Here is a 24,826-nt window from a genome sequence, read left to right on the forward strand (position 1 = left end):
ATGAAGCCTTAATTCCCATTTTCACGGATGAAGATCCTTTACCCCATTTTGTGCTCCTACTTTAAGCACAGTTACCATTGGAGATCTAAGGGAACCAATTGACCTGTTCTGAGAGAAGCCTCACTGTAAGAGAGTTCGCCTTGTGACTCAAAATATTACAGATTGGTGTCTACCAGAAAGTAAAGCCATATATAGCCCAAAAAGAGACCAGCCGGAGGCGCGAATTAGGGCAAAATCTAACCTTTGCACAATCGATGTGGACTGAAATCTTAACAGTTGGGTGTATAAGGGTCACAAGATTCAAAGGCATATTCCACATAACTGGACCGCCTTCATGAAATTTGATCTACCCAACTAGGTAAGCTACTAATGTCCCAACTTCCAGTAGAATTACCGCGAAGGTTTCCCTCTAGGTAAAGCCCAAAACTCTCAGCTCTCAATTCTATGCTTATCAGGAAACCGAATTTACCAAATCCCACAAGCAACAGCAGACATTTCATGATTATTCAGAACCCAAATTAGAGCCCTCCAAGAAGCTAAAAACACAAGTATCGCCTTACCCAATTGAGTCATCCTGCCAAGGCATCTGCCTCCCATGCAATCCACAAGCTGCAACATATGATTCCAATGCTCTTCAGGAAGAGCATTGCACAGACAAACAATGCTTGCTCCTGCCAGCAGGATTACATGAAGTGCGTATAGAAGATCTCGATATGTTGCAATGCTCTTATTTAGAAGACATTTGATCTTATTTAGAAGACTATAAAGCCATATTTAGGACCATTAGGCTTTAGCCATGCTAATTTATGCCGGTCAACATCATCTCTGCCAAGCAATGAGGTCACTCCTTCAGAACAATGCCACAAGATGAATAAGAATTCTCCCTAGATCTAATATTATCACCACGAACCAGCTCAGGAGCTTGCACATGATGGAAGTCTCACAAAGTACATTATGAACCTTTCTTTCTTCTATTAGATGATATAAAAAGGGAGAACAAAAATAAACTGCATCTAGTAAATTACAGCTAAATCAGGAAGCAGAGCTACTTCCAATTAGGTACCATCTGTACAGGGGGAATTATTTCCAACGTATATCACAAAACAACTGACCTTTGTGGAGAACTTGGATGATACTTGAGTCTGCAAAACTGTAGCAAGTATTATTTTCTTATAGGCTAAAGTAATAACATAATGAACCAAACCTAAAAATCTAATCACAAGAAACACTAGCCAACATGCACACTGATATCTCAAGATGTAGAACCTTTAGTTAAGATCCATAGGCAAATTTAGGAGGCCAGTATTGTCAGAGAATCCTTTTCATTCTCCTAGAAGGCATGCCAAAATTCAACAAGAAATTCCTCACTTTACAATTTAAGCTCTTGGATAACGTGACCGTCCCTTCTTCTTGAGGAATTCTGGAATCTCTACTGAACCACCCTCACTAAAAGAGGACGATGGCCGGTTGATTCCTATGGTGACCTCACCTTGGGCAAGCTGACCTGCCTGCATTTCCGAACAGCAGAAATAAAATCAAGTTAAACATGGTCAAACATGGTCAACTCTTACAATGATGTCACCTTGGGCAAGCTGACCTGCCTGCATTTCCGAACAGCAGAAATAAAATCAAGTTAAACATGGTCAACTCTTACAATGATAACAATTCGTTTGTTCATACTCCTGTGTCAGCTGTGTATGCAGAGAGAGAGAGAGAGAGAGAGAGAGAGACCTGGAGGAGCCTGCTGTCGCTTTCTTCTTGGCGTTTGAAACCCGTCGCAATCAATGTTATGCTAACCTGATTAAGAGCAAAACCAATTGCAATCACCTTCAGTGCAAGAGTTATTGTTGTAACAGGACAATTGTAAAAAATACCGTCCATTATTTTTGGCCCAATCAAACATCTTATTCCTGTCTTATTGGGTATACTTTCACCATCTGTGCTGACATTAGAGGACAGTTTTTAACCAAAAAGACTTGGGACTGTGCATGTGTTCCAAAAATGGCAAAATAAGAAACTAAGAAAGAAAAGGGACTCATTCAGAGAGCATGAAGGATTAAAGACTAGATTTTGCTTAAAATTGAATAGCGTAAGTGCAATACAGTTTTTGCTTATTGATCAGCTACTATCTGCAACTTACTTGACCACTGAGTGATGGATCAATTACTGCACCAAATATTAAATTGGCATTTGGATCCACAAGATCATATATCACCTCCGCAGCAGCATTTACCTACCAAAAAATCCCTTCCAAGATTTAGACTATGCATAAAAAAGGACATGAATACATAGAAGCTTTAAATTATTCTCCTAAAGTAGCGGTGAAGATCCTGACTTGCATAAGCCATTAGAGATACAATAGCTTTTCTCATACAGCCAACTGGTGGTTGGGAGGCCTGTTCAGGAATTCCAATGCCTGATGTTAAAAACTTCAGGTAGGAAAGAGGGAAGCCTCATATTTGTTTGTTTGTCCTCAAGAAAGTCTTGGAACATGGAAGATTTGCCATGTCAAAAATTGTCACAATCCAAGCAGAGACCCAAGTCTAAATATGTGGACATACAAAAAGATGAACCGGTCTCACAGCACTAAGCCTCATTTTCAGTGGGACCAAGTTCCATCACAATATTGAAGCTGTGTGCAGCAGCAGACAAGCCCTAGTGCAGCAATCTATGACCAACTTTCACAGCACATATGAAAAAGAAAAAACACTTAGTTTTTGATTTCGTCTTGATATAAGATGCCACTACGTAGCACTTAGTGGGAAGACAGGGAATTTTACTTCTAGTTTTAACTATCACTTCAGACTGTAATGAGTCCATGACTGAGGGAGCATGAATATGTGCAGCAACATCCATGATGTGCCGATACCTACCTGAGATCATCCTATGTTGTGAATTGTGATTCACATTGTCTTTTCGTGGATGTGCTTAAATAGAAAATAAGCTAGGCAAAGAGGAAGCATGTAAAGGTTAAACTAAGGACAACCACCAACAAAAAATGGACAGAAAGTATTTTAATATGCTTATACCTCATATAAGGTGAGATCACTGCCTCCAGTTATGTTCCAAACAATACCAGTAGCCCTTTCTATGCCGATGTCCAGTAATGGTGACTGAATGGCATTCAATGCAGCATCTTTGGCCCTGCTCTTACCTAATAAAAACAAGATATCATCATTTACAGACTGAAAATTTTTGACATTAATCATAAGTGGTCTATGAACCCAATTTCAAACAGACAAGTTTGCCACCTCAACCCATAATCAACCTAAGATATTAGCAATCCCCAGGATAACTTTATCACAAGTACTGATGCACATGCAAACTCATGAGGAGAGTGTAATTTTCTGAATTAGACCAGTAAGACTTCCTGAGGGACTGCTTGATTAAGTTACAGTTCAGAGTTTATCAATAGCAAATATGCACAGAAGGATGTAACAGATCCCTTTTTGAATAAGTTGATGGTTAGATCTAATAGATGGATTAGGAATAACATTAAACTGAACCTTTTATGCCTTTCCTACAAATTACAGATTGCATTCATGAATTATTAAGATGGGCTCAGTCTCTTCCTCTCTATATATGGTTAATCAAGCCTTGAGGACGAGTAAGTTCATTTTCATTGTTACATTCGTAGGATTCTACAATTCACAAATACCACTTTCTAAGCAAAGCTTCAAGAATGCAGATCGGAAACTTCATGATCTACAATTACCCCCAACAATTATTGCATGAACTTTATGGAATGTATTGAAAACACCAGTTACTTTTCATATAAAGTTATCAAAAGTTGCAATGATTAACTAACCAGAATGTCAATTAGTGAAAACTAAACCAGTTTTGTTTCAGCTGCAGTCAACCGTTAAAGAGATTCCAACAATCACATACAAAGCTATCAACACTATATTTATACAGTACCTTACATATCATACCTACATTTGACATTAAAATTTTACTTGGCAATTAGTGAATACCTACGATACTTTTAAACAATATAAGCAGAATACCCTCTTGAAGTCATCTCTGATATAAGGAGATGGACACTATGATAGCATGCAGGAAGTTGTATCACAACATCATACAAAATTTATTCTGCTTTAACCCAAAAATACCTGTTGCGGTTCCTATCCCCATCAATGAAGAGCCGGCATCTGCCATTATAGCTCGAACATCAGCAAAATCCACATTGACCAGCCCCGGTATCTGCAAACAAGATGATACAATATCAACTAACACCAACAGATAAATTCAAGGAAGTAGGATACTCGAAGTAGTAGAAAACTTCAACTAGCATAATCTAGCTGATCAAACATTATTTTTATGGAGAAACTGCTCATTAACAACAAATACTCAACCTATCTAACTTACCACCCATATAAACCATGAACAAACAGTCAGACAAAAGTTACTGCAAGGTGGCTCTACCTAAAATAGTGAACAATCAATCACCATACTGCCATAGAAGCAACTCCAGCAGCAATAAAAAAACTCATTTTCCCAATTTCTTTCTTCAGTAACAACAACAAAAGTTACTGCAAGATGGCTCTACCTAAAAGTTACTATTATTTGCTGAAAAGGGTTCCATTGAACAGAAAAAAATCTTTCCTACATAATCCATGTTTGCTGCTTATGGACTGCACACTTTGAGATCGTTTGGTGGCAGAAATAATTAGATTACTGAAACCATCCTGCCGTCCATAAAAAAGATTTGGAATACACTTTTCCTCTTTCATTCTATATTCAGAAGTTCTATTTCAACAACCAAACACCAAAAGTAATGCAGGTCCAATGAGGCAAACTGATATCTCTATACCGTGATTATGTCAGAGATGCCTCGAACTCCTTGCCGTAGGATATCATCTGCCAGATTAAATGCTTCAGTCACTGGGGTAGATTGTGAAACTGCAGTTAACAATTTGTCATTCGGGATGACAATTAGCGTGTCAACGTTGTCTCTCAAAGATGCTACTCCTTCCTGGGCTTGAACGGTCCTCCTTCTTCCCTCAAAAGAAAATGGCGTAGTGACTATACCAACAGTCAGTATACCCATCGATTTTGCAACTCCTGCAATGATAGGTGCACCACCAGTCCCAGTTCCTCCCCCCATTCCAGCCTGCAAGTGGAAGTCTAAGATGATGAGAAAACAGATAGACCATGTGAATATATCAACAACCAAGTGCATTCAACTTAAAATAGCCTGTAGTAAAATTTTCTGGACTAGAATCACTAAATGTCCCAAGACAATTAGCTTCCAATGACAATTTTATCCCCTATAATAGCAATCTACATGCTTTACTCCCAAGAGAAGGAATGCAATAAAGAGAATGAACATTGTCAAAAGTTTCTTTTATGAAAATAAGCACACTGCACTGGCACTCTTACCAAATTATCAGTTGTCTTATCTTACACCCTAGCATTCACATGCTAATTTGAGTATGGGAACAGATCAAACTTCCAGAATAGAGAAAAATTGCAAGTAAAACCTTCTTTTTTTTTTCCTGATGGTAATGTCCACTAACAATAAGGAAATGCCTGCAAATTATGGAGTTCAAAGTGAAAGCAATAAACCATAAAACACAGAAGTACACGCTAGCAGAACATCATCGTTTAATTTGATGGCAGACAAAATAAAACCTATCCTACCGTGACAAAAACCATATCTGCACCATAAAGTGCCTCTTCTATTGTTTCTTTGCTCTCTTTGGCAGCATTCATGCCAATCTCGGGGTTCCCACCAGCACCAAGACCTCTAGTTAGCTCTTGACCGATTTGTAGACGATTCTCTGGAAAGACAGGTGACATTCTCATTGCTTGAACATCTGTATTGACAATCCAAAACTCCACACCCTTCATTGCACTTTCAATCATGCGATTAACTGCGTTTGAACCACCTCCTCCCACCCCAATAACCTTGATCTTAGCTTCATTATAAGTATTTGGAGTAGGTGTATCTCTTAGGCTCTCCGTGACACTTCCACTTGAACTATCCTTCCGCGGATTACTTATGGTGCTATTTCCCTCACCCCTAAGCATTGACACTTCCGGGTGCAGATTCAGGAAAGGGTCTTTACTTGGGTATGGACTGACATTGTGTGAGTTAACAGAGCATTTAAATTGAGATGAAGAGTAAGTTTGGTAGGCATCCATAAGTCCACTCTTGCGGTTGGACATTCTCAGAAAATTAACTCTTCCCAACTGATTCTCGAGGGCAAATCTGTCTCCAAGGTTGCCAGACATCCCCAAGGGGACTGGGGTGACAGAAGGTGCAATACGCACGGATGAACAAGAAGCCATCTCCAAATGCAGACGCCAATGATCTTACGATAAGATAAATCGTACACGTTACCAGAGCCTTTAGACTCAAATAACCCAAATCTCCAATTCTGCTGCCAATATTTTTGGAAGACCTGTTCGAGAGAAATGCAAGACAATCAGAGACACAGCAAGCAGCATTAAGGCCAGAACCAGAATAACGAAAATGCGCCAAGTGACTCTGCAAAAAAAAAAAAAAATTCACACCAGGACCATGTCGAACGGAAAATTAACCATTCCAGCTCAAGAATACAAAGGCTAAAAGTGCAGAAAGAAAAGAACAGAAACCCTAAAGGCAATGCCACAACTTCAGGGTCGAGAATCCAACCTCGAACGCGACAAAGAACAATGAAAAGGATGCGCGAACCACCCCAGACGAAAGAAAACAACAAACGTTTATTGGGTAACGAAATCCAGCAGGACTGCAACCCGAACAATGCCAGAGAATGGAGCAAACAGAATAAAAGTGCAGAACCCACATGCACAACACGGGAGCAATGCGAGCGAACGCCGAAAGGCTTACTCATGGAGACAAGGGGAGGCGAGAAACGGCGAAGCAGTTGATGGGTCGTCGCCGAAACGGGAAATGAGAGGTGCAGCGATTCGGCTTTCGAGGAGTGGAGTGAGAGGTGAGGTGAAGTGAGCGAGTGAGGATTCTCTCGGTGGGTTCGCTGCGTTTGACGCTTTGCTTACCAAAATATTTGCTTGGTTTTGGCTTTCTGGCTGACAACGAAAGTCTCCGACACACCCGCCACCAAAATATCCGCCACACCAAGGAGCAAATTCTAGGGAACTACACCTGCGACCTTCGAAAAAAGAGGACATCCTTGTCATTGTGCAGATATTCGGGCCGGGCGGGCTGGGATTTAGCTTGCACACGAGCCCGCCCCCGAACATTCCAGGCCAGTCCGGGTCGGTTTGGGGTCAGCTCAAGCATTGCATTTTATCCTTCTACTTCCGTTTGTTTTACTGAAAATGAATAATTTTAAAATATATTTTTCTAAAAAAATCTATTGTTTTACTTATAAATTGAATAAATTAAAAATATTTTTATTGTTTATGAAAACATTTGTTATCTCTAAAGCCTAGACATCCATCGCACAACTCTGCGATCGACGGCTACAGTCCCAAAAATTACTCAACATGGACCCAAGAATTTCGACAAGCCTTAGTCATGAAGGGTAAGAAGGGTTTCCTTGATGGAACCATCTTAATTTCGTTTGATGAGCGTTTGGCACCAATCAACTTTTTCGATTATGGATAGGAAATTGCATAGCCTTATAAGTGGTGATTGGACTTCCCCCGACAGAGGACTCAAGAACTATGTTGGAAAATATCAAAGAAATGTATGGAAAACTTGATCTGGCCAAACATTTCTTGCTTACCTAGGCACTTCAAGGTTAAAGCAAGGAAACATGTCCATCACGGCCTGCTTTGATAAGCTCTAGACACTCTAGAATGAACTAGAGGCAGCCAAAGAAAGACTTATAGGACTGGATTTGACATTACAATAGTATTGGGCCATGAAGGAAAGAGAAAATGTGACCCATTTTCTTTTAATTTCGAATGACACTTATTGTTCTAGTCTCAGATTTTCGTTATGGATCTAGTGCCATCACTTGGCCAAATCTATCAACTCACCATCTAGGAGGAAAGCCAATGACTTACTTTGTTGGTGGACATCAAGGTGGGAGAGAGCATCTTGCTCATCGCCCAAACAAAACTCCAACAAAGAGGACAAGAGGACTGGCTGGCAAGACATGGACTAAAGGTTAGAGAAGATGATTTTTGTCATATATTTTTCAATTTTGATAATTGTTTCTTTTAGGCCTTTTCAAATTGACAAACTAATACATCATCCAAAAAAAAAAAAAAATTGACAAACTAATAAACTTGGGCTGTATTTTGCAAGGGCTATATTTTTGGACCAATTTTCCCAAAATTTTTTATTTATCATGTATCCCCTTGTATGAACAATCATTATGTAATTCTACTACTAGTGATATAATTTTTCTTTCTCATAATGCTTCCTTATATCTTTAATGCCAAATTTATCTTTTAGCAAAGCATTCCCACTAGTAAATCCTGTGACACCATTGTTTTTTCACTGATTCATGTTGATGTTTGGGGGCTTTATCACACACACCTCACATCATTATGAATTCCCATGGAACTCTTATGAGAGTTTATGCATTTATGCTCCATAACAAAATGGGATTGTTGAGTGTAAATATGTCATCTCTTTTGGGATTCCATTTTAGAAACCTTTTGGGGAGATTGTGTGATCACAACAACTTACCTGATTAATCATATGCTGACTTGGATTCTTGGTAGACGAACTCCCTTTGATTTACTTTTTGGGAATAAATCCAAAATGCATCATCCGAGAGCTTTTGGCTACATATGCTATGTTACTACCATGGGCTCTCAGGACAAAATGGTTCCCTGTGCTTGTCTATGCATTTTCATGGGATGCCCGACTCTCCGAAAGGGTCATCATGTTTTCAAACCATTCACAGGTAATTTCTTTGTAAGCAAAGATGTTTTCTATGAAGACATATTTTCTTTTCAGGATAAGGTATATTTGCCTTAACATTTTGGTTCAAACGCTTGATTATAATCAATTCTTATCTAAAGAGGATTTATCCTCTAATTAATATCATATTCTTATTGCATCTCCAGAACATCCAACATCATCTCCAATAATAGAGAATATTGTCAATTCTTCATTGACTTTGGGTCATTCGATCGAGCACTTTGCCATGCCACGCGAAGAGAACTCTGCCCTTTCTAACACTTCTGTTTGTGCCAAACGCTCATAAATTCTTCAGGAATTATTATGTTACTTTTATTGTGGCTCTCCTAATAAAAAAACTTTCCATTAACCCTTTTCCATGAACGTTGCCACGTGGTGCCTTTGCAGTGTTCTCTTAATTCTGAAAGTTAAAATAGACCAACTTTGATCCAATATGGAGTTTTCATCTAACGTTTGATTGACCTGATTTTTGCTCGAATCATCCTGTTGGGATTGTTGGATTCCCAAAAACCGGATTTGACACTAAATCGAACCCCTAAAACGAATGCGGAAGACAAGCCCGAGAAATTCACATGTATCACCGATCCTAAAGCACACAATGGAATCGAGCGTACCTTATTAGCCACAGATTAAACACCGACGCCGATAAGAGGAAGAGAAAACCGATCATGTTCGATCCGATAACGTCAATTGGCCTTGAAGGGAAGACGACATTACATTTTTCGCACTTTTTCTTTTGGAGGGAGAGAGGGAGAGGAAACGTACGCACAAAATGCCAAAAGGTGTCTTCGTCTCTCTCTTTCCTCCCTTATATACGTTCCCTCAAAAATAGAAACGTACCCATTCATTGTATCCCTCCATCCATGGGCCCTAATCCTGTGGGCCGGGCTTTTAGGCCCATCATGGGCGGACGGGCCAACTTAGGCCCATCACATAAAACCATCATCTCCCACTCGCACATGGTGGGCTGAACAGGATTCTCTTTACCTCTCTTCAACATTCATACCGGTGAATAATCCGTGCGACCATCATACTTTAAGAGCTCGTTGCCATACATCTGTTAGGAATATATAGCAGCTCATAATGGACATCACACTCTGAGTAGATTTAGTATGCAGTACCCTAGATCGATCGATCACATTTATATCTCTCTTGATCTCTTTTAAACAATGACTGTATTCACAATTATGATTATCCCAAAGACAGTCATAATTGGTTAACCAATGAATACAAAACTACAATGTGATTCTCCAAATTCGATTTTCCTCTTCCCTTCAAACTCTCAATTTCAGTTTAGCTTGCTTTTCTAGAAATGTCCCATTAGATCGAATCAACTCATGACCATTGGTAACATCCTAAGATAGTAAACACTAAATAGAAATCTTGAGAATAAGTAAAAGTCATGAGGGCACTTAAATTGAGGAACTCATTTCCTCAAGAGTCTCACACGGCATAAAAGTTGAGATCAAAACTTTTGCCACTCTTATTGGTCGTTTCATGCATACGTAGTATGAAATACGTATTACGGTATTAACTCATTTCCCATGGAGCGTATGTCTACACCTTCAATATCGTACATATGATAGTTCAGACATACCCAATGTCTAACTTGAGTTCACGTATCTACTCATTCACAAAATTTATCAGAACTCACATCTGGCATTATAGACAGATAAAGTAAAATATGTGGGTTATTTTACTTTCGGATATAGTAAGTATTATGTCATCATCTTAACACTCAGTTAAGGCGACATACGTATTTTAAGCTTTAGCTCTCGATTATCACCTAGATAATAAGCTTAAAAACAGTCTCATCTCTATTTATCACACAGTAAATAGAGGCAATTACCCGTGTGAGTGGGCTAATCTTATATCTGTTCGACATACTTTTTCAACTTAAAGTAATGCACTGAGCATTAAGATGCATAAAGATCAAACAAAGATTCATAGGCATTAATGATGAAAACATAAATTCATCAAATGTGAACACTTCAGGGAAATTACAATCCAGTACATTAGACTCTATGCAATCCTAGAGATTTCATATGGCCACAAAACACATCTCTAGGTATTGGCTTTGTCATAGGATCTGCTACCATTCTATACGTAGTATGTACTGTAAGTTCACATCTTTTCGTGCAATCATATTTTTGATAAAATTATACTTGGTATCTATATGTTTGGTCTTGCCATGATATTTTGGATCTTTGGTGTACGTTTTTGCTGTTTGGCTATCACAGTTAACCAACAATGAATCTGCAGCACTTCCAATAACACCTAAATGATCCAATAATCTCTTAAGCCAAACATTTTCTTATACTGCTGCTGATAATGCCACGAACTCAGTTTCCATCGTGGACAAGGCTATACACATTTGTTTTTTACTGCTCCAACATATGGTGCCATTATTCGGTAAGAAAACAAAGCCAGAAGTATATTTTTTTTCATCTAAATCTCCTCCCCAATCAGCATCAGAATAGCCTTAGAGCCGCAGATCATTTTCTTAATAACTCAGTGTATAATCAGCAGTCCCCTTTAGATACCTCAGTATTATCTTAACGGCCTTCCAATATGCTGGACCTGGATTGGATTGGTATCTATTCACCATTCCAACTACAAAACATATGTCAGGTCTTGTACACATCATAGCGTACATCAAGCTCCCAACAGTACTAGCATAAGGAACATATTTCATTTGTTCCTTCTCTTGTGGAGTCCTTGGACACATTTATGGCTCAATCATTCACCTTTTGCAATAGGAGTGTCTATGGGTTTACAATCTTGCATACGAAATCGTTCAAGAACCTTATTTATATATGTTTCTTGCGAAAGAGATAACGATTTCTTCGAACGATCTCTTGAAATCTTAACTCCAAGAATATATGTAGCCTCACCCATATCCTTCATCTCAAAGTTGGAAGATAACCAACTCTTGACAGTATTGACAAGCTCCATATTGCTTCCGGCAATTAGTATATCATCAACATATAATGATATGATCACAAATTGATCCTTGGATCTTTTGATATATACACAATGATCCTCATCAATCATTGTAAAATCATATGCCATTACGGCATTATGAAAACGTATATACCATTGTCTCGATGACTGCTTGAGGCCATATATCGATCTTAAAAGTCGACATGCATTTTCTTCTTGGCCTTTTACTATGAAACCAGCAGGTTGTTCCATATATATTTCTTCCTCTAATTCTCCATTGAGGAAAGCAGTCTTTACATCCATCGATGTAACTCAAGATCCATACTAGCCACTATTGCCGAATAATGCGAATCGAGGTAGATCTCACTACAGGAGAAAATGTATCTTCATAATCAATTCATTCCTGTTGATTATACCCATTCACCACAAGGTGAGCCTTATGCCTTTCTATTGAACCATCAGCCTTTTGCTTTATTTTGAGAACCCACTTGTTCCCTATAGCTCTGCGTCATTTTGGAAGATCAACTAGTTCCCAGACTTGGTTTGATTTCATTGACTCCATTTCCTCTTCCATTGCATGAATCCATTTCTCCTTACTAGGGCAATTCAGAGTCTCATTAATAATTCTTGGCTCATCCTCATCTTGCGGAGCAATCATAAAAGTTTCCCCTTCAATGTCAAAACATCGACGGGGAATACTTTGGCGACTTGTTCGCCGTATGGGAGATTGTACACTTTGCACACCATTCCCCATTATGCTCCCACTTGGATTAGATAGTGATGACATCGTCTCATCATGTGGTTGCAATTGAGAATGAGTTGAATTCAATTCATCACTTCTCATATTACTCCCACTTGGACGAACTCCACTAATATCATTATCTTGATCCAAGGTTTCAAATATGGAGTAATCTTCCCATATTTCGTCCTTCTTAAGAAATTCATCCTCTAAGAATGTGATATCCCGTGATTTAAATTCAGTTATACTCCCACTTTCCTGCTCACCTATGAACACATACCCTTTCGAGTGTTCCGAGTATCTTATGAAAATACTCTTTTTTCCTCTAGGACCCAATTTCCCAAACTTGTGATATGACTCATGTGTATAGGCAGCACAACCCCATGGCTTAAGAAAACTTAAGTCCGGTTTTCTACCTGTCCATAACTCATATGGAGTGGAAGTAACTGATTTGGAAGGCACCCGGTTAAGTATATAGGCAGCAGTTAACAACGCATCTCCAAAAAGTGATAGGTAAGTTAACATGCGCTATCATGGACCTAACAATTTCCAGTAGGGTTCTGTTTCTTCTCTCCGCAACACCATTTTGTTGAGGAGTATACGGAATAGACAACTGTCTTTCTATTCATTTTTCATCGCATAATTTTCTAAACTCATCAGATAAATATTCTCGACCTCGATCGGATCTCAATATTTTTATTTTCTTGTCTAATTGATTTTCTACCAGGTTCATAAACCTTTTGAAACAACTTAATGCTTCAGATTTATGAGAAATCAAATAAACATATCCGTATCGAGTATAATCATCTATAAAAGTGATGAAATAAACAGCTCCATGCATTCCTCTCACATTCATTGGACCACAAACATCATAATGGATTAAATGCAGAGGAAATTCAGCTTTTTTACCTTTTCCAAATGGTTTTCTTGTTGTTTTTCCTTCTAGGCAATGCTTACATATGGGCAAATCGACTTTTTCAATGTTGCCCAACTAGCCCTCTTTGGCTAATCTATTCATACGTTGTTGGCCAATATGACTAAGTCTAGCATGCCACACATTCACATCATTATCATATGAATTAGGAGACATGAGAAGGGAATAACAAACATTTGCATTAACATAGTCAATATCTAATGCAATGAAACCATCCAGAAAATAACCACAACCATAGTAATTTGTATCCAAAAACAAATCTACACCTCTATTATGGAAGTTCATATTAAAACCTAATTTAACCAACACTAAAATAGACACTAAATTCCGACGAATCTCCGGAGTATACAATACATCATGTAGGAATAAAGTGCGTCCACCACGCATGTTCAGTTGGTAGGTGCCAATTCCTTTCACTTCAGCTCTGGAGTTGTTTCCCACATAGATCCACTTAGTTCCAGTTGGTACTCGTCGGAATTCTGCGAAGGATTCTCTATCCTTTGCTACATGGTCTGTCGCTCCTGAATCTACAGTCCACAAAGAATTAGACTCAGTCAAGAATACAGAACTCGACACAAAAGTAAAGTTCTGAAAAGTACAAGAGGTGTATACCTTCTTTGGCTCACGACAGTCGCGAGCATAGTGACCCTTCTTGTCACAGTTGTAGCATTTTACCCTTGCAAGCTTCTTCACGCGAGGACGCTTTCCTCTTTCATGTTGGTTAAACTTGGGTTTCTTCCCTGAAGGACCTGCTTCCTTGCATTTCCCTTTATCAAACCACTTAGGGCATTTGCGCTTGGAGCTCGAAGCTCCATGTGAGCTAGAACTAGCATGATAGAGTTCAGCATTCGGCTTAGCCACTAAGAGGCGGTCCTCTTCCAGCTCAAGATGGCACACTGCATCCTCAAAGGTTTTGATATTTTCATTATGGGTCAGGTGCACCTTCATATGCTCCCAACTCGAGGCAAGAAACGAATCACCTTGCACTTGCTGCTCATCGGTGAGGACATGGCCAGCATCTTTCAGCTCATTAATCATGTTTGACATCTTTCTAAGATGTTGCTTCATGGTCTGACCATGAGGCTTCTTATAAGAGTCAAACCTAATAGTGAGCTCTCTCAGTCTGGTCACCGAAGTATGACCAAATCTAGCTACCAATGCTTCCCACATTTCCTTGGCATTGTCAAAACGCCTAAACTCTCGCATGACATCATTTTCCATGCTGCTCAGCAACGTAATGCGAGCAAGAGAGTTCTTTCTTTTCCATGCAGCAAATGCTTCCTCATCTCTCTTGTGCTGCGCAATGTTTCATTCTTCAGGTTCTACCATGGTCAGGTTTAGAGCTTCTAGTGCCTCTTGCTCTTCCAGCACATATTTGATTTTCATGTGCCATATTTCATAGTTGTCATCATTGAGCTTTTCACCTTTGTTCAGCTCAGCAACTATGCTCTTTGTGGCTGAAGCCATTGATCTAAACGCATCAGACATATATGCACGAATTATTAATGCCTATCATTTATGCATCCCTTTTGCCTGAGACCCATCATATTAATAAACAATTTCAAGTAAGGTTTCAGAATCAAAAGGTCACTAAGTTTCTAATCATCCTCCAAAAATCCTAACTTAAAACTATTATTAATATAATTGTCTTATGCAAAATAAATTCTATGAACCTACAAAAACTTCTATAACTACCCACAGTAACCAGTAATAACAGAAAGCAAATAATAATTGACATCCAATAAAACAATAATGCTTTCACATAATACAACTAACATATCGGTTGCTACATCAACAACAATCAGGTAGTAAACATTACATAAGATGTCCACAAAGCACACTTAACTAAGATCAGCCAATACATCTAACACCAAGTCAGCACACGAACTGGGAAAGATCTTCTTTTGTTCAATTTCTTGATCTTTTCCCTTGTAACAATCCAATAATATTCATCTACAAAATCCATCACAATTTTCTTATATGAAGCAGCTCTATTGACATCCCATATGCGATTCAACACTCCTTGCCATTCAGGTGAAAGGGTGTTCATGAAAAATCGTACCATCTCTGACTGTGGCATAGGACGACCATTCCATATGACATTTTGAATTTTCCCGTTGACTTCAAGGACGTGATCAATTAAGTCACCACTCTCCCATCGATGATCAATAAGCTCAGCTATCAACTTAGAAAGCCTTTCCTTTTGTTCATCGGTAATTGCGTGAATAGGTGTGCGCAACTTGAGGGGAGGCATAGTTTCTGCAACAAATGCAGAACTGTTCCTGCAACAAATGCAGAACAAATACGGGATCACATATAATCCACATAGACTTAATTGAAAAAGAAACACATTCTTTTCCTCTTTTTTTTTGTCAACGGTCAACGGTCAGGTCGCTAGTGGTCGGACCGGTCGGGCCGGGTCGAACGAACCGATCGGCACGTGCTGCACGCGTGTGCGGGCTGACGTCATGCAGACGACAGCCGACACGTGCGCGACATGCGCCAGGCTTCCGCGCATGTCGAGTCGGGTCGGGTCGCCGGTCGGGTCACTGGCTGGTGATCGGCCGGCCAACGGTCGTTAGCGATGACGTCATCGATGACGTCATCCCAGCGGTTACCGACCGTTGGGTGACGTCACGGTGACGTCAGCACGCGTCGGTTCGCCGACCGGCGCGTGCCGATTTGCCGGCCGACGGCGTCGCGCACTTGCCAGTTTGCCACTGGCGCGTGTGCACATGCGCTAGCCGAGCCAGCGCTTTAGGCACGTGGCGCCCACGCGTAGCGGCTTCTGGCCGCGCATGTGGGCGCGTGCGACGTCGCCCGGCGGCGGTCGACATATCGACAAACTTGTCTCGACGAGCTCTTTCACCCTATGTCTTCAGAAATCGATTTTGACTTACAAAAACTCGAAAAAGTGGATGAACAGTGCTCAGGTGTCGGGATTTTTCGCCCCGATCGGTTTCGGCTGAATAATTCCGCGAAAAATCAATCAAAAACATTCATAAACATGAAAGGGGTCGGGAAAAACATGATCTCGGGCTCTAATACCAATGTTGGGATTGTCGGATTCCCAAAAACCGGATTCGACACTAAATTGAACCCCTAAAACGAATGCGGAAGACAAGCCCGAGAAATTCACATGTATCACCGATCCTAAAGCACACCACGGAATCGAGCGTACCTTGTTAGCCACAGATTAAACACCGACGCCGATAAGAGGAAGAGAAAACCGATCCTGTTCGATCTGATAACGTTAATTGGCCTTGAAGGGAAGACGGCATCGCCTTTTTCGCACTTTTTCTTTTGGAGGGAGAGAGGGAGAGGAAACATACGCACAAAATGCCAAAAGGTGTCTTCGTCTCTCTCTTTCCTCCCTTATATACGTTCCCTCAAAAATAGAAACGTACCCCTTCATCGTATCCCTCCATCCATGGGCCCTAATCCTGTGGGCTGGGCTTTTAGGCCCATCATGGGCGGATGGGCCAACTTAGGCTCATCACATAAAACCATCACATCCCAAGAGTTTTGCTTAACGTAGGAGGAGGCTGGAGCACAAATAACGAGCATTTCTTTTCACATCTTTTTTATCTACCTAGTCCCGTAAGTTGATCTAGCATAAACAATTAGATGATTTAAATTGATTGTTTCCGAAAACTCAAATAGACTTTTTGAACGAGCCTTTTACTAGGTAACATTGATAAAGCTAATGTGAAGGTGCATGACTCAAACTTTCTGAAAATATAGTTTGATTTTTGAAATAGTGTTGGGATTGCCGATATGCTCAAATTGGGACCAACATTTGGTTGTTGTGAAAAGTTGCGAAATCTTCCTGGTTAAAACTCTATCAATACAATTCTCAAGGCATCAAAAAAGCTTGTGACTATATCTAGGTAATTCATCACCTGATCTTAGAAAAATCACAATTTTCTTGACACCCTTGAGGTTGGACGGTTAAGTCACAATATCCAGTAATGGAGTCATTCAATTGGGAAAATTGAGTATTGTTGGAAAGCTCTTGGAAAGCACAACCCCTTCGTACCCCTCGGTTATAACATCAATGAAATTTATTTTCAATCAAAATTTAGTCTTTGGGTACGAACGCCGACAAAAAATAAGATGTCTAGGCTTTGGTTAGGGACACGGTCGTTGTTCGAGTGTACCCTCCTCTACTTTCTTTGGACATGCATTTACTCAAAGTAGAGCTATTAAATGGGTGGGTTAGGTCGGGTTTGGGTTGGGTTATTAATGGTCCGACCCAAATTGACCCATTAACCTATTTATGACCCATTTATGCCTAATATAAATTTTTCGATCCATACCCCTTCCCCCTCCTCTCTCTCTCTCTCTCTCTCTCTCCCTCTTTCTCTCTCTCTCTCTCTCTCTCATATCAATGGCTTCCTCCTCTTCTCCACAACCCCTCCTCTGTCGCCTCCCTGCGGCGGCCCTCCTCCTCCTCCTCTTGTCCCCCGCCATCGATGCCGTCGGTTGCTCCTCCCAGAAGCTCACGAACAGCGCCCTCTACTCCACCTGCCTCGACCTCACCACCCTCTTCGCCTCCCTCCACTTCTCCTACGACCCTGCCAACTCCTCCGCCGCTGCCGCCTTCAATGTCGCCCCGCCCAAGGGCAAGGACAGCTGGGTCTCCTAGGCCCTCAACCCCACTGCCATCGGCATGTTCGGCGCCCAGGTCCTCATGACCTTCCGCGATGCCGACATCATGACCATGAAGACCTACAACATCACGTCCACTACAGTCAAGGAGTTGCCGATCTCATTCAAGACGTGGGATCGGGCCACCGAGTACAACTCAGCCAATGGCATGATGGGATCTACTCGATGATCAAGGTGCCCGCTAGCTACCCGACGAAGCTGAACTAGGTGTGGTAGGTGGGGTTGAGCGTGATGAACAGCGTGCCAGCCTCTCACGCGACGATAGGTGGCGACAAGGCGACGATGGGCAGTGGCAAGCAGCGACGAGGTGATGATAGGCGGCGGCAACCAGCGAAGGGCGATGGAGGCAGCAAATCAGATAGACTAGATTGTGGGTTCATTTTTAATGGGTTGGTAAATGAGTCTTAAATGGGTACAGAGTAGACCCATTTAAGACCTATATATTTTAGTCCATTTATTTTTAAAACCCATCATGGGTGTTTTGGAAAATAAGACCTACCCATTAACAACCCATTTAAGCAAATATGGATCCATAAATAGGTCGTGTACCCATTTTAACACCTCTAACTCAAATGAGTGATCAGAGTGAAAAGAGTGCAATGGGTCATGTTTTACCAGGATTCGTTGACAGCTTGGCTCCGCAAGCCGGAAGGCCATCTTCCAACGCTTCCTAGGAAACTCATAGAGGAATATATTGTGTAACACAATCTTCTTCTCCCTCACAACTTCGACTATACTACGAGGTATCAAAGATATCTCCTCCGATATTCAAAAGACGAGCTTAGATATTACTAATTTGCTACTTTGGTGATTGCTGTTTGCTTGTTTAGCTCTACCATTTCGAGATGCTCAACAGAATTATACTCAATATAGAGTATGCTTTTGATCGAGTACAAATAGTTTGACCTAGCACATATAATTCTCAACAGAATTGTACTCACTGAGAAATATGTATCGCGCATTTGTGAATGAACGGATCCCAAAAGTGTTTTTCATTCAGCACATGAGTGGTGATGTTTGATTCAACTCACATCCTAGAAATGTTTCCTTAGGAATCTATTTTTAAGCTGATTTCACTCTAGAGAGACCCCAATTCTGACGGGATATGTTTTCTTCGATTCCCGATCAAGGATAATACACCTGAAAAAAACTTCAAAATAAATGTTTTTATAATTATGCACAGGGTAGAAGTTCACCATTACTGGGAGGAAAATAGCAATTTTTACACGAAAACTTGCCAGCAAAGGAGCAAAAACAGAAGGAGATAAATGGCCCATCACATTCTTGATCCTCTTATTGTCTTGTCATATCACAATTATTCATCCCTCTATAAAATTACAATTAAACCATATAAATTCATTTCTAATTAGACTCACCTCCTCCTGCATTTATGACTGTTGGGATATAATAGCGGAAACGATAGGATCTTGCAAATTACGTCAACGCGAAATCACCAGAGAATTAAACGAGAAAATCAGGACACCAGAAATTTACGTGGTTCGGTCCGAGTATCGGTACCTACGTCCACGGGGAGAGCCAGCAGCAAATAATCCACTAAAATCGGAGAATCAGAGTTTACAATCGCTCAATCGTTCAAGTGTTTCCCGCACCTAGATTTAACCCCAAACCCCAAGTGTATAAATAACAACTTAATTGGGAATAAACTCACGGCACAAATTACTGCGTTCAAGTCATACACCAAAAGAAAAGATTCCTAAGCTCTCTTATGCAGCTCCTCTCTTTCACGGCGTGCGACTTCTCTTGGATCCTTCAGCGGCTTCGTAGGTTTTCTTTTGGCAGGCCAACGCACGAACGTAAAACCTTTCCCTTTTATATGCGTGGGTGTAGGTGTGTGCCCTAAAAGTCAAAGCTTGACTTTTGGGCCCCACCTTCTCTTATGCGTGCAGAAGGAATCGCGTGCGAGTTCAAATCCAAATAGAATTCGGCAGAGGAATTAACAAGAGACCTGGGCCCACTTTAATCATCCACGTCCGAGGCTTCACTCTTCTTCTTCAATTCGGATTCCGCAAGTTTCCGCAAGAAGAAATTTTCCTTAAATATATTTTATTTTATATTTCCTCTTTTCCAGCGAAAACTCGAGACATGATTTTAACAATTCTCCACCTTGGCTCGATGTTTTGAAACCAAGTTATAGTGCTCATCATCCATGCTGCTCTCCCAACGCCCCGACGGGCGCTCACTCTCCACAGACGCCAATAGAGCTCAAGCAGAGCTTGAGCTTCGTCACAGGAACATACTTAGTCATCATGTCTGCCGGGTTATCTGCTGTAGCAATCTTTTTAACAATAACAATACCCTTAGCTAAGACATCTCGGATGAAGTGGTACCGACGTTGATAGCTTCGTTCGCTCGTGATAAACTGGATTATACGCCAAATATATCGCACCTTGGTTATCACAGTGTATATCCAGACTTTTCTGTTCTAACCCAAAGTCCAAGAGCAAACTTTGTAACCATATCGCCTCTTTCGCTACAAAGGTTAGTGCCATGTACTCTGCCTCAGTCGAAGACAAGGCAATGTGATCCTGTAAGGATGCTTTCCAACTAACTACACCACCTGCTAGCGTAAACACGTACCCTGCTAAAGACCTGCAATCATCCAAGTCACCGGCGTGATCCGAATCCACAAAACCAGTGGTCTCACTGCCATTGCTGTCCCTCCGATATACTATACCCACGTCTGTTGTCCCCTTCAAATATCTGAGAATCCACTTCACAGCTTCCCAATGAGCTTTACCAGGACGCTTCATATAACGACTAACCACGCTCACAGCTTGTGAAATATCAGGCCTAGTGCACACCATAGCATACATAATACTACCCACGGCACTAGAATAAGGAACACGGGACATATGCTCCTCCTCCTCCTCAGTCTGCGGTGATAATTTTTCTGAAAGTTTAAAGTGCTTCGCTAAAGGTGTACTTACAGATTTCGCCGACTGCATATTAAAACGTGCTACAATCTTCTCAATGTATTTCTTTTGAGACAGACGTAAAACTCCTGCAGTCCTGTCACGCAAAATCTCCATACCCAAAATTTTCTTTGCTGCACCTAAATCTTTCATCTCAAATTCAGCATTCAACTGCCTCTTCGGCACATCAATATCAGACATATCCTTAGCTGCTATCAGCATATCATCAACATATAAAAGTAGATAAATCAAAGAACCATTCTCCAATCTCCTAAAGTAAACGCAGTTGTCCATCTGACTTTTTGAATAGTCTTGACTAGCCATGAAAGCATCAAAACGTTTATACCACTGCCTAGGAGATTGTTTCAGCCCATACAAAGATTTCTTCAACAAGCAAACATGATCTTCCTTACCCGGAATAGCAAATCCCTCTGGTTGCCTCATGTAAATCTGCTCCTCCAACTCACCGTGAAGAAACGCAGTTTTCACATCTAGCTGCTCTAATTCGAGATCCTGCGAAGCAACTAAGGCAAGTAAAATACGAATATAAGTATGTCTTACCACAGGAGAGAACACCTCATTGTAGTCAATGCCCTCACGCTGTGTATACCCTTTCGCCACAAGTCTCGCCTTATACCTCGCTGCCTCGACACCAGGAATGCCCTCTTTCCGTTTGAAGACCCATTTACTTCGAACAATCTTTTGGCTCTTTGGTACTTTGACCAGCTCCCATGTCTGATTTTGATGTAGAGATTCCATCTCTTCACTCATAGCCCCTAGCCACTGCGACGACTCCGAACTAGCCATCGCCTCAGAGTAAGACGAAGGCTCATCTGTCTCCACCTATTCACCTACAGTCAATGCATAAGCAATATCTGTATAACCATAACGTACCGGTGGTTTAATTTGCCTTCTCTCTCTATCTGCGGCTATAGTCTGCTGCGGCTTTGCTGGTTGTTCACTATCACCGACTTCAGGAACTGCGACTTCATTTGCAGTCTTAACTTCTGTTACCTTCGAGGTCTCCGGAGTCTCCACCTGAGGCTCCACCTTATTTATGACACCATGATCTGTCTTGCTGGTTGTGTCTCAGAACTCCTCTGTTGAAGCATTGCAGTCTCGTCGAAGATCACATCTCTGCTGATTAGAAAACCGGGTGATCTGGGATCGGTGCACCACAGCCGATAGCCTTTCACCCCTTGTGCATAACCCAGAAATATGCACTTCTTTGCCCTCGGCTCAAGCTTACCATCACTCGCATGAGCATACGCAGGACATCCAAATATACGTAATCCGGAATAATCAACAGGTTTCCCCGACCATACTTCCTCAGGAGTCTTCCACTCGATAGCAGACGATGGAGATCGATTTACCAGGTAACATGACATGTTCACTGCTTCAGCCCAAAATTCCTTGCCAAGTCCTGCATGCGAAAGCATGCATCGAGCTCGCTCAAGCAAGATTCTGTTCTTCCGTTCTGCCACGCCATTCTGCTGTGGTGTCCTGCACTTGTGCGGTGTCTTACAATACCTTCTTTCTCGCAGAACTCGGTAAAATCTTTACCACAGAACTCCATGCTATTATCGGTTCTCAGGCACTTGATCTGCTTATCTGACTGCTTCTCAATCAATGCTTTAAATTTCTTGAACCGATCAAACACGTCATATTTGTGCTTCAGAAAGTATACCCATACCTTCCTCGAATAGTCGTCGATAAAAGTCAGCATATATCGGGCACCTCCTTTCGAAGGAACCGAAGACGGGCCCCAGACGTCTGAATGAATATATTCAACAGGTCGTTTGGTCGAATGAATAGCTGTAGTAAACTTAACTCTGTGCTGCTTCCCATAGATGCAGTGCTCGCATAAGTCCAGCTTCCCTGTTTTATGACCACTCAACAACCCCCTTTCACTCAGCATCGTCATACCTGCCTCACTCATGTGCCCCAAACGCATATGCCATAACTGAGTCAAGTTAGAGTCTGACTCACCTGATGAAACAGCAGCACTTCCAGTCACGGTCTCTCCCAGTAGATGATAGAGAGTATTCACTTTCTTCCCTTTCATCACTGTCATAGCACCTCGAGAGACCTTCAGTACTCCACCTTCAGCGGTGTACCTGCACCCGATGTCATCGAGTGTCCCCAGAGAAATAAGGTTCTTCTTGAGCTCCGGTACATGCCTCACATCTGTCAATGTGCGAACCACCCCATCGTGCATCCGGATCCGAATTGTCCCTATCCCCACAGCCTTACAGATTGCATTATTCCCCAAAAGAACTCTACCACCATTTGCAGCTTGGTAAGTAGTAAACCAGTTCTTATGAGGCGTCATGTGATAAGAACACCCCGAATCTAGCACCCATTCGTCTCCTGACGAAGTAGCAGTCACACATAAGACAGCTTATGCATCCCTATTGCTCCCCTCAGCAACGTTTGCCACATTGGTTGTAGCATTATGCTTATCAACTTTATTTCTCCGCTTTGGACAATCTCTCCCGATGTGCCCCTCCTCGTGACACTCAAAGCACTTCACGGGTCCCTTGGACTTTCTATTGCGTGATTTTGATCTGCTTTTACCTCTGCTGCTACTAGGCTCTCGATGTTGTTCTCTACCCCGAATCGTCAGTGCTTGCGCTGCCCCTTTCGCCAGACCGTCATCTCGCAACTTTCTCTGCCACTCTTTAGAGAATAAGGCAGACTTTACCTCTTCTGAGGTAATCGTAGTACGCCCCTACAACAGCGAATCAGTAAGGTGCTCCCATGACTCTGGTAAAGAGGCTAACAACATCATGCCCTGTTCTTCATCATCAAGTATCTTACCGACGTTCTTCAGATCCAACATGAGTTTATTAAATTCATCTAGGTGGGTTCTGATAGACGTACCTTCAGTATATCTAAACTGAAACATCTTCTTTAGCATATACAAGCGATTGTTCAAACCTTTCTTCACATAGAGTGCTTGAAGTTTTGCCCATAATGCTGCGGCATCCTCCTTCTCAATAACCTCTAGTAAGACCTCATCCGACAAATTTAACAGATTATGCTCTTTGCTTTTTGCATAAGCTCTACCCTCTCTCGAGGCTTTCATTATAATCGGCAACTCATCCTCACCATCCAAAGTGCCTTGGCCAAACCGTGTGTTGTCAACAAAGCTCGCATCTTGATGCTCCATAACACAAAGTTATTTCTCCCATCAAACTTCTCAATCTCAGATTTCCTCTCAGACATAATTGCAATAACATAATTTCCAGATAATAATCAGACAAGCAAAAGCCCCAAATCACAATCAAGAAATCCAACCCTAAGCTCTAATACCAATTGTTGGGATATAATAGCGGAAACGATAGGATCTTGCAAATTACGTCAACGCGAAATCACCAGAGAATTAAACGAGAAAATCAGGACACCAGAAATTTACGTGGTTCGGTCCGAGTATCGGTACCTACGTCCACGGGAGAGCCAGCAACAAATAATCCACTAAAATCGGAGAATCAGAGTTTACAATCGCTCAATCGCTCAAGTGTTTCCCGCACCTAGATTTAACCCCAAACCCCAAGTGTATAAATAACAACTTAATTGGGAATAAACTCACGGCACAAATTACCGCGTTCAAGTCATACGCCAAAAGAAAAGATTCCTAAGCTCTCTTATGCAGCTCCTCTCTTTCACGGCGTGCGACTTCTCTTGGATCCTTCAGCGGCTTCGTAGGTTTTCTTTTTGGCAGGCCAACGCACGAACGTAAAACCTTTCCCTTTTAT

At 41.3% G+C, this 24,826-nt stretch overlaps 1 protein-coding gene across 7 annotated transcripts; it reads right to left on the reverse strand.

Moving 5' to 3' along the window:
- Positions 1-98: 98 nt before the first annotated feature.
- LOC104425647 (cell division protein FtsZ homolog 2-1, chloroplastic) lies at positions 99-7,128 on the reverse strand. 7 transcript variants are annotated; one of them, XR_005547786.1, is made up of 10 exons: positions 6,836-7,096; positions 5,644-6,407; positions 4,814-5,113; positions 4,113-4,203; positions 3,030-3,154; positions 2,141-2,233; positions 1,732-1,797; positions 1,267-1,508; positions 1,113-1,150; positions 99-671 (listed from the first exon to the last, which is right to left on the reverse strand). XR_005547786.1 is itself a non-coding variant. In XM_010038393.3 (8 exons), the coding sequence occupies exons 2-8, from the start codon at positions 6,292-6,294 to the stop codon at positions 1,377-1,379; spliced, it is 1,458 nt and encodes a 485-aa protein (XP_010036695.2). In that variant the 5' UTR covers positions 6,295-6,407; positions 7,006-7,128; the 3' UTR covers positions 953-1,376. The 7 variants fall into 7 exon arrangements, 5 of the variants coding, with proteins under 5 accessions (XP_010036695.2, XP_010036692.2, XP_039161342.1 ...); XR_005547785.1 differs by lacking the exon at positions 99-671 and having other exon boundaries at positions 949-1,150; XM_010038393.3 differs by lacking the exon at positions 99-671 and having other exon boundaries at positions 953-1,508; positions 7,006-7,128.
- Between the last annotated feature and the right edge of the window lie 17,698 nt (positions 7,129-24,826).

The sequence above is a fragment of the Eucalyptus grandis genome, chromosome 11, assembly GCF_016545825.1.
Source record: "Eucalyptus grandis isolate ANBG69807.140 chromosome 11, ASM1654582v1, whole genome shotgun sequence".
NCBI classification, from domain to species: Eukaryota; Viridiplantae; Streptophyta; class Magnoliopsida; order Myrtales; family Myrtaceae; genus Eucalyptus; species Eucalyptus grandis.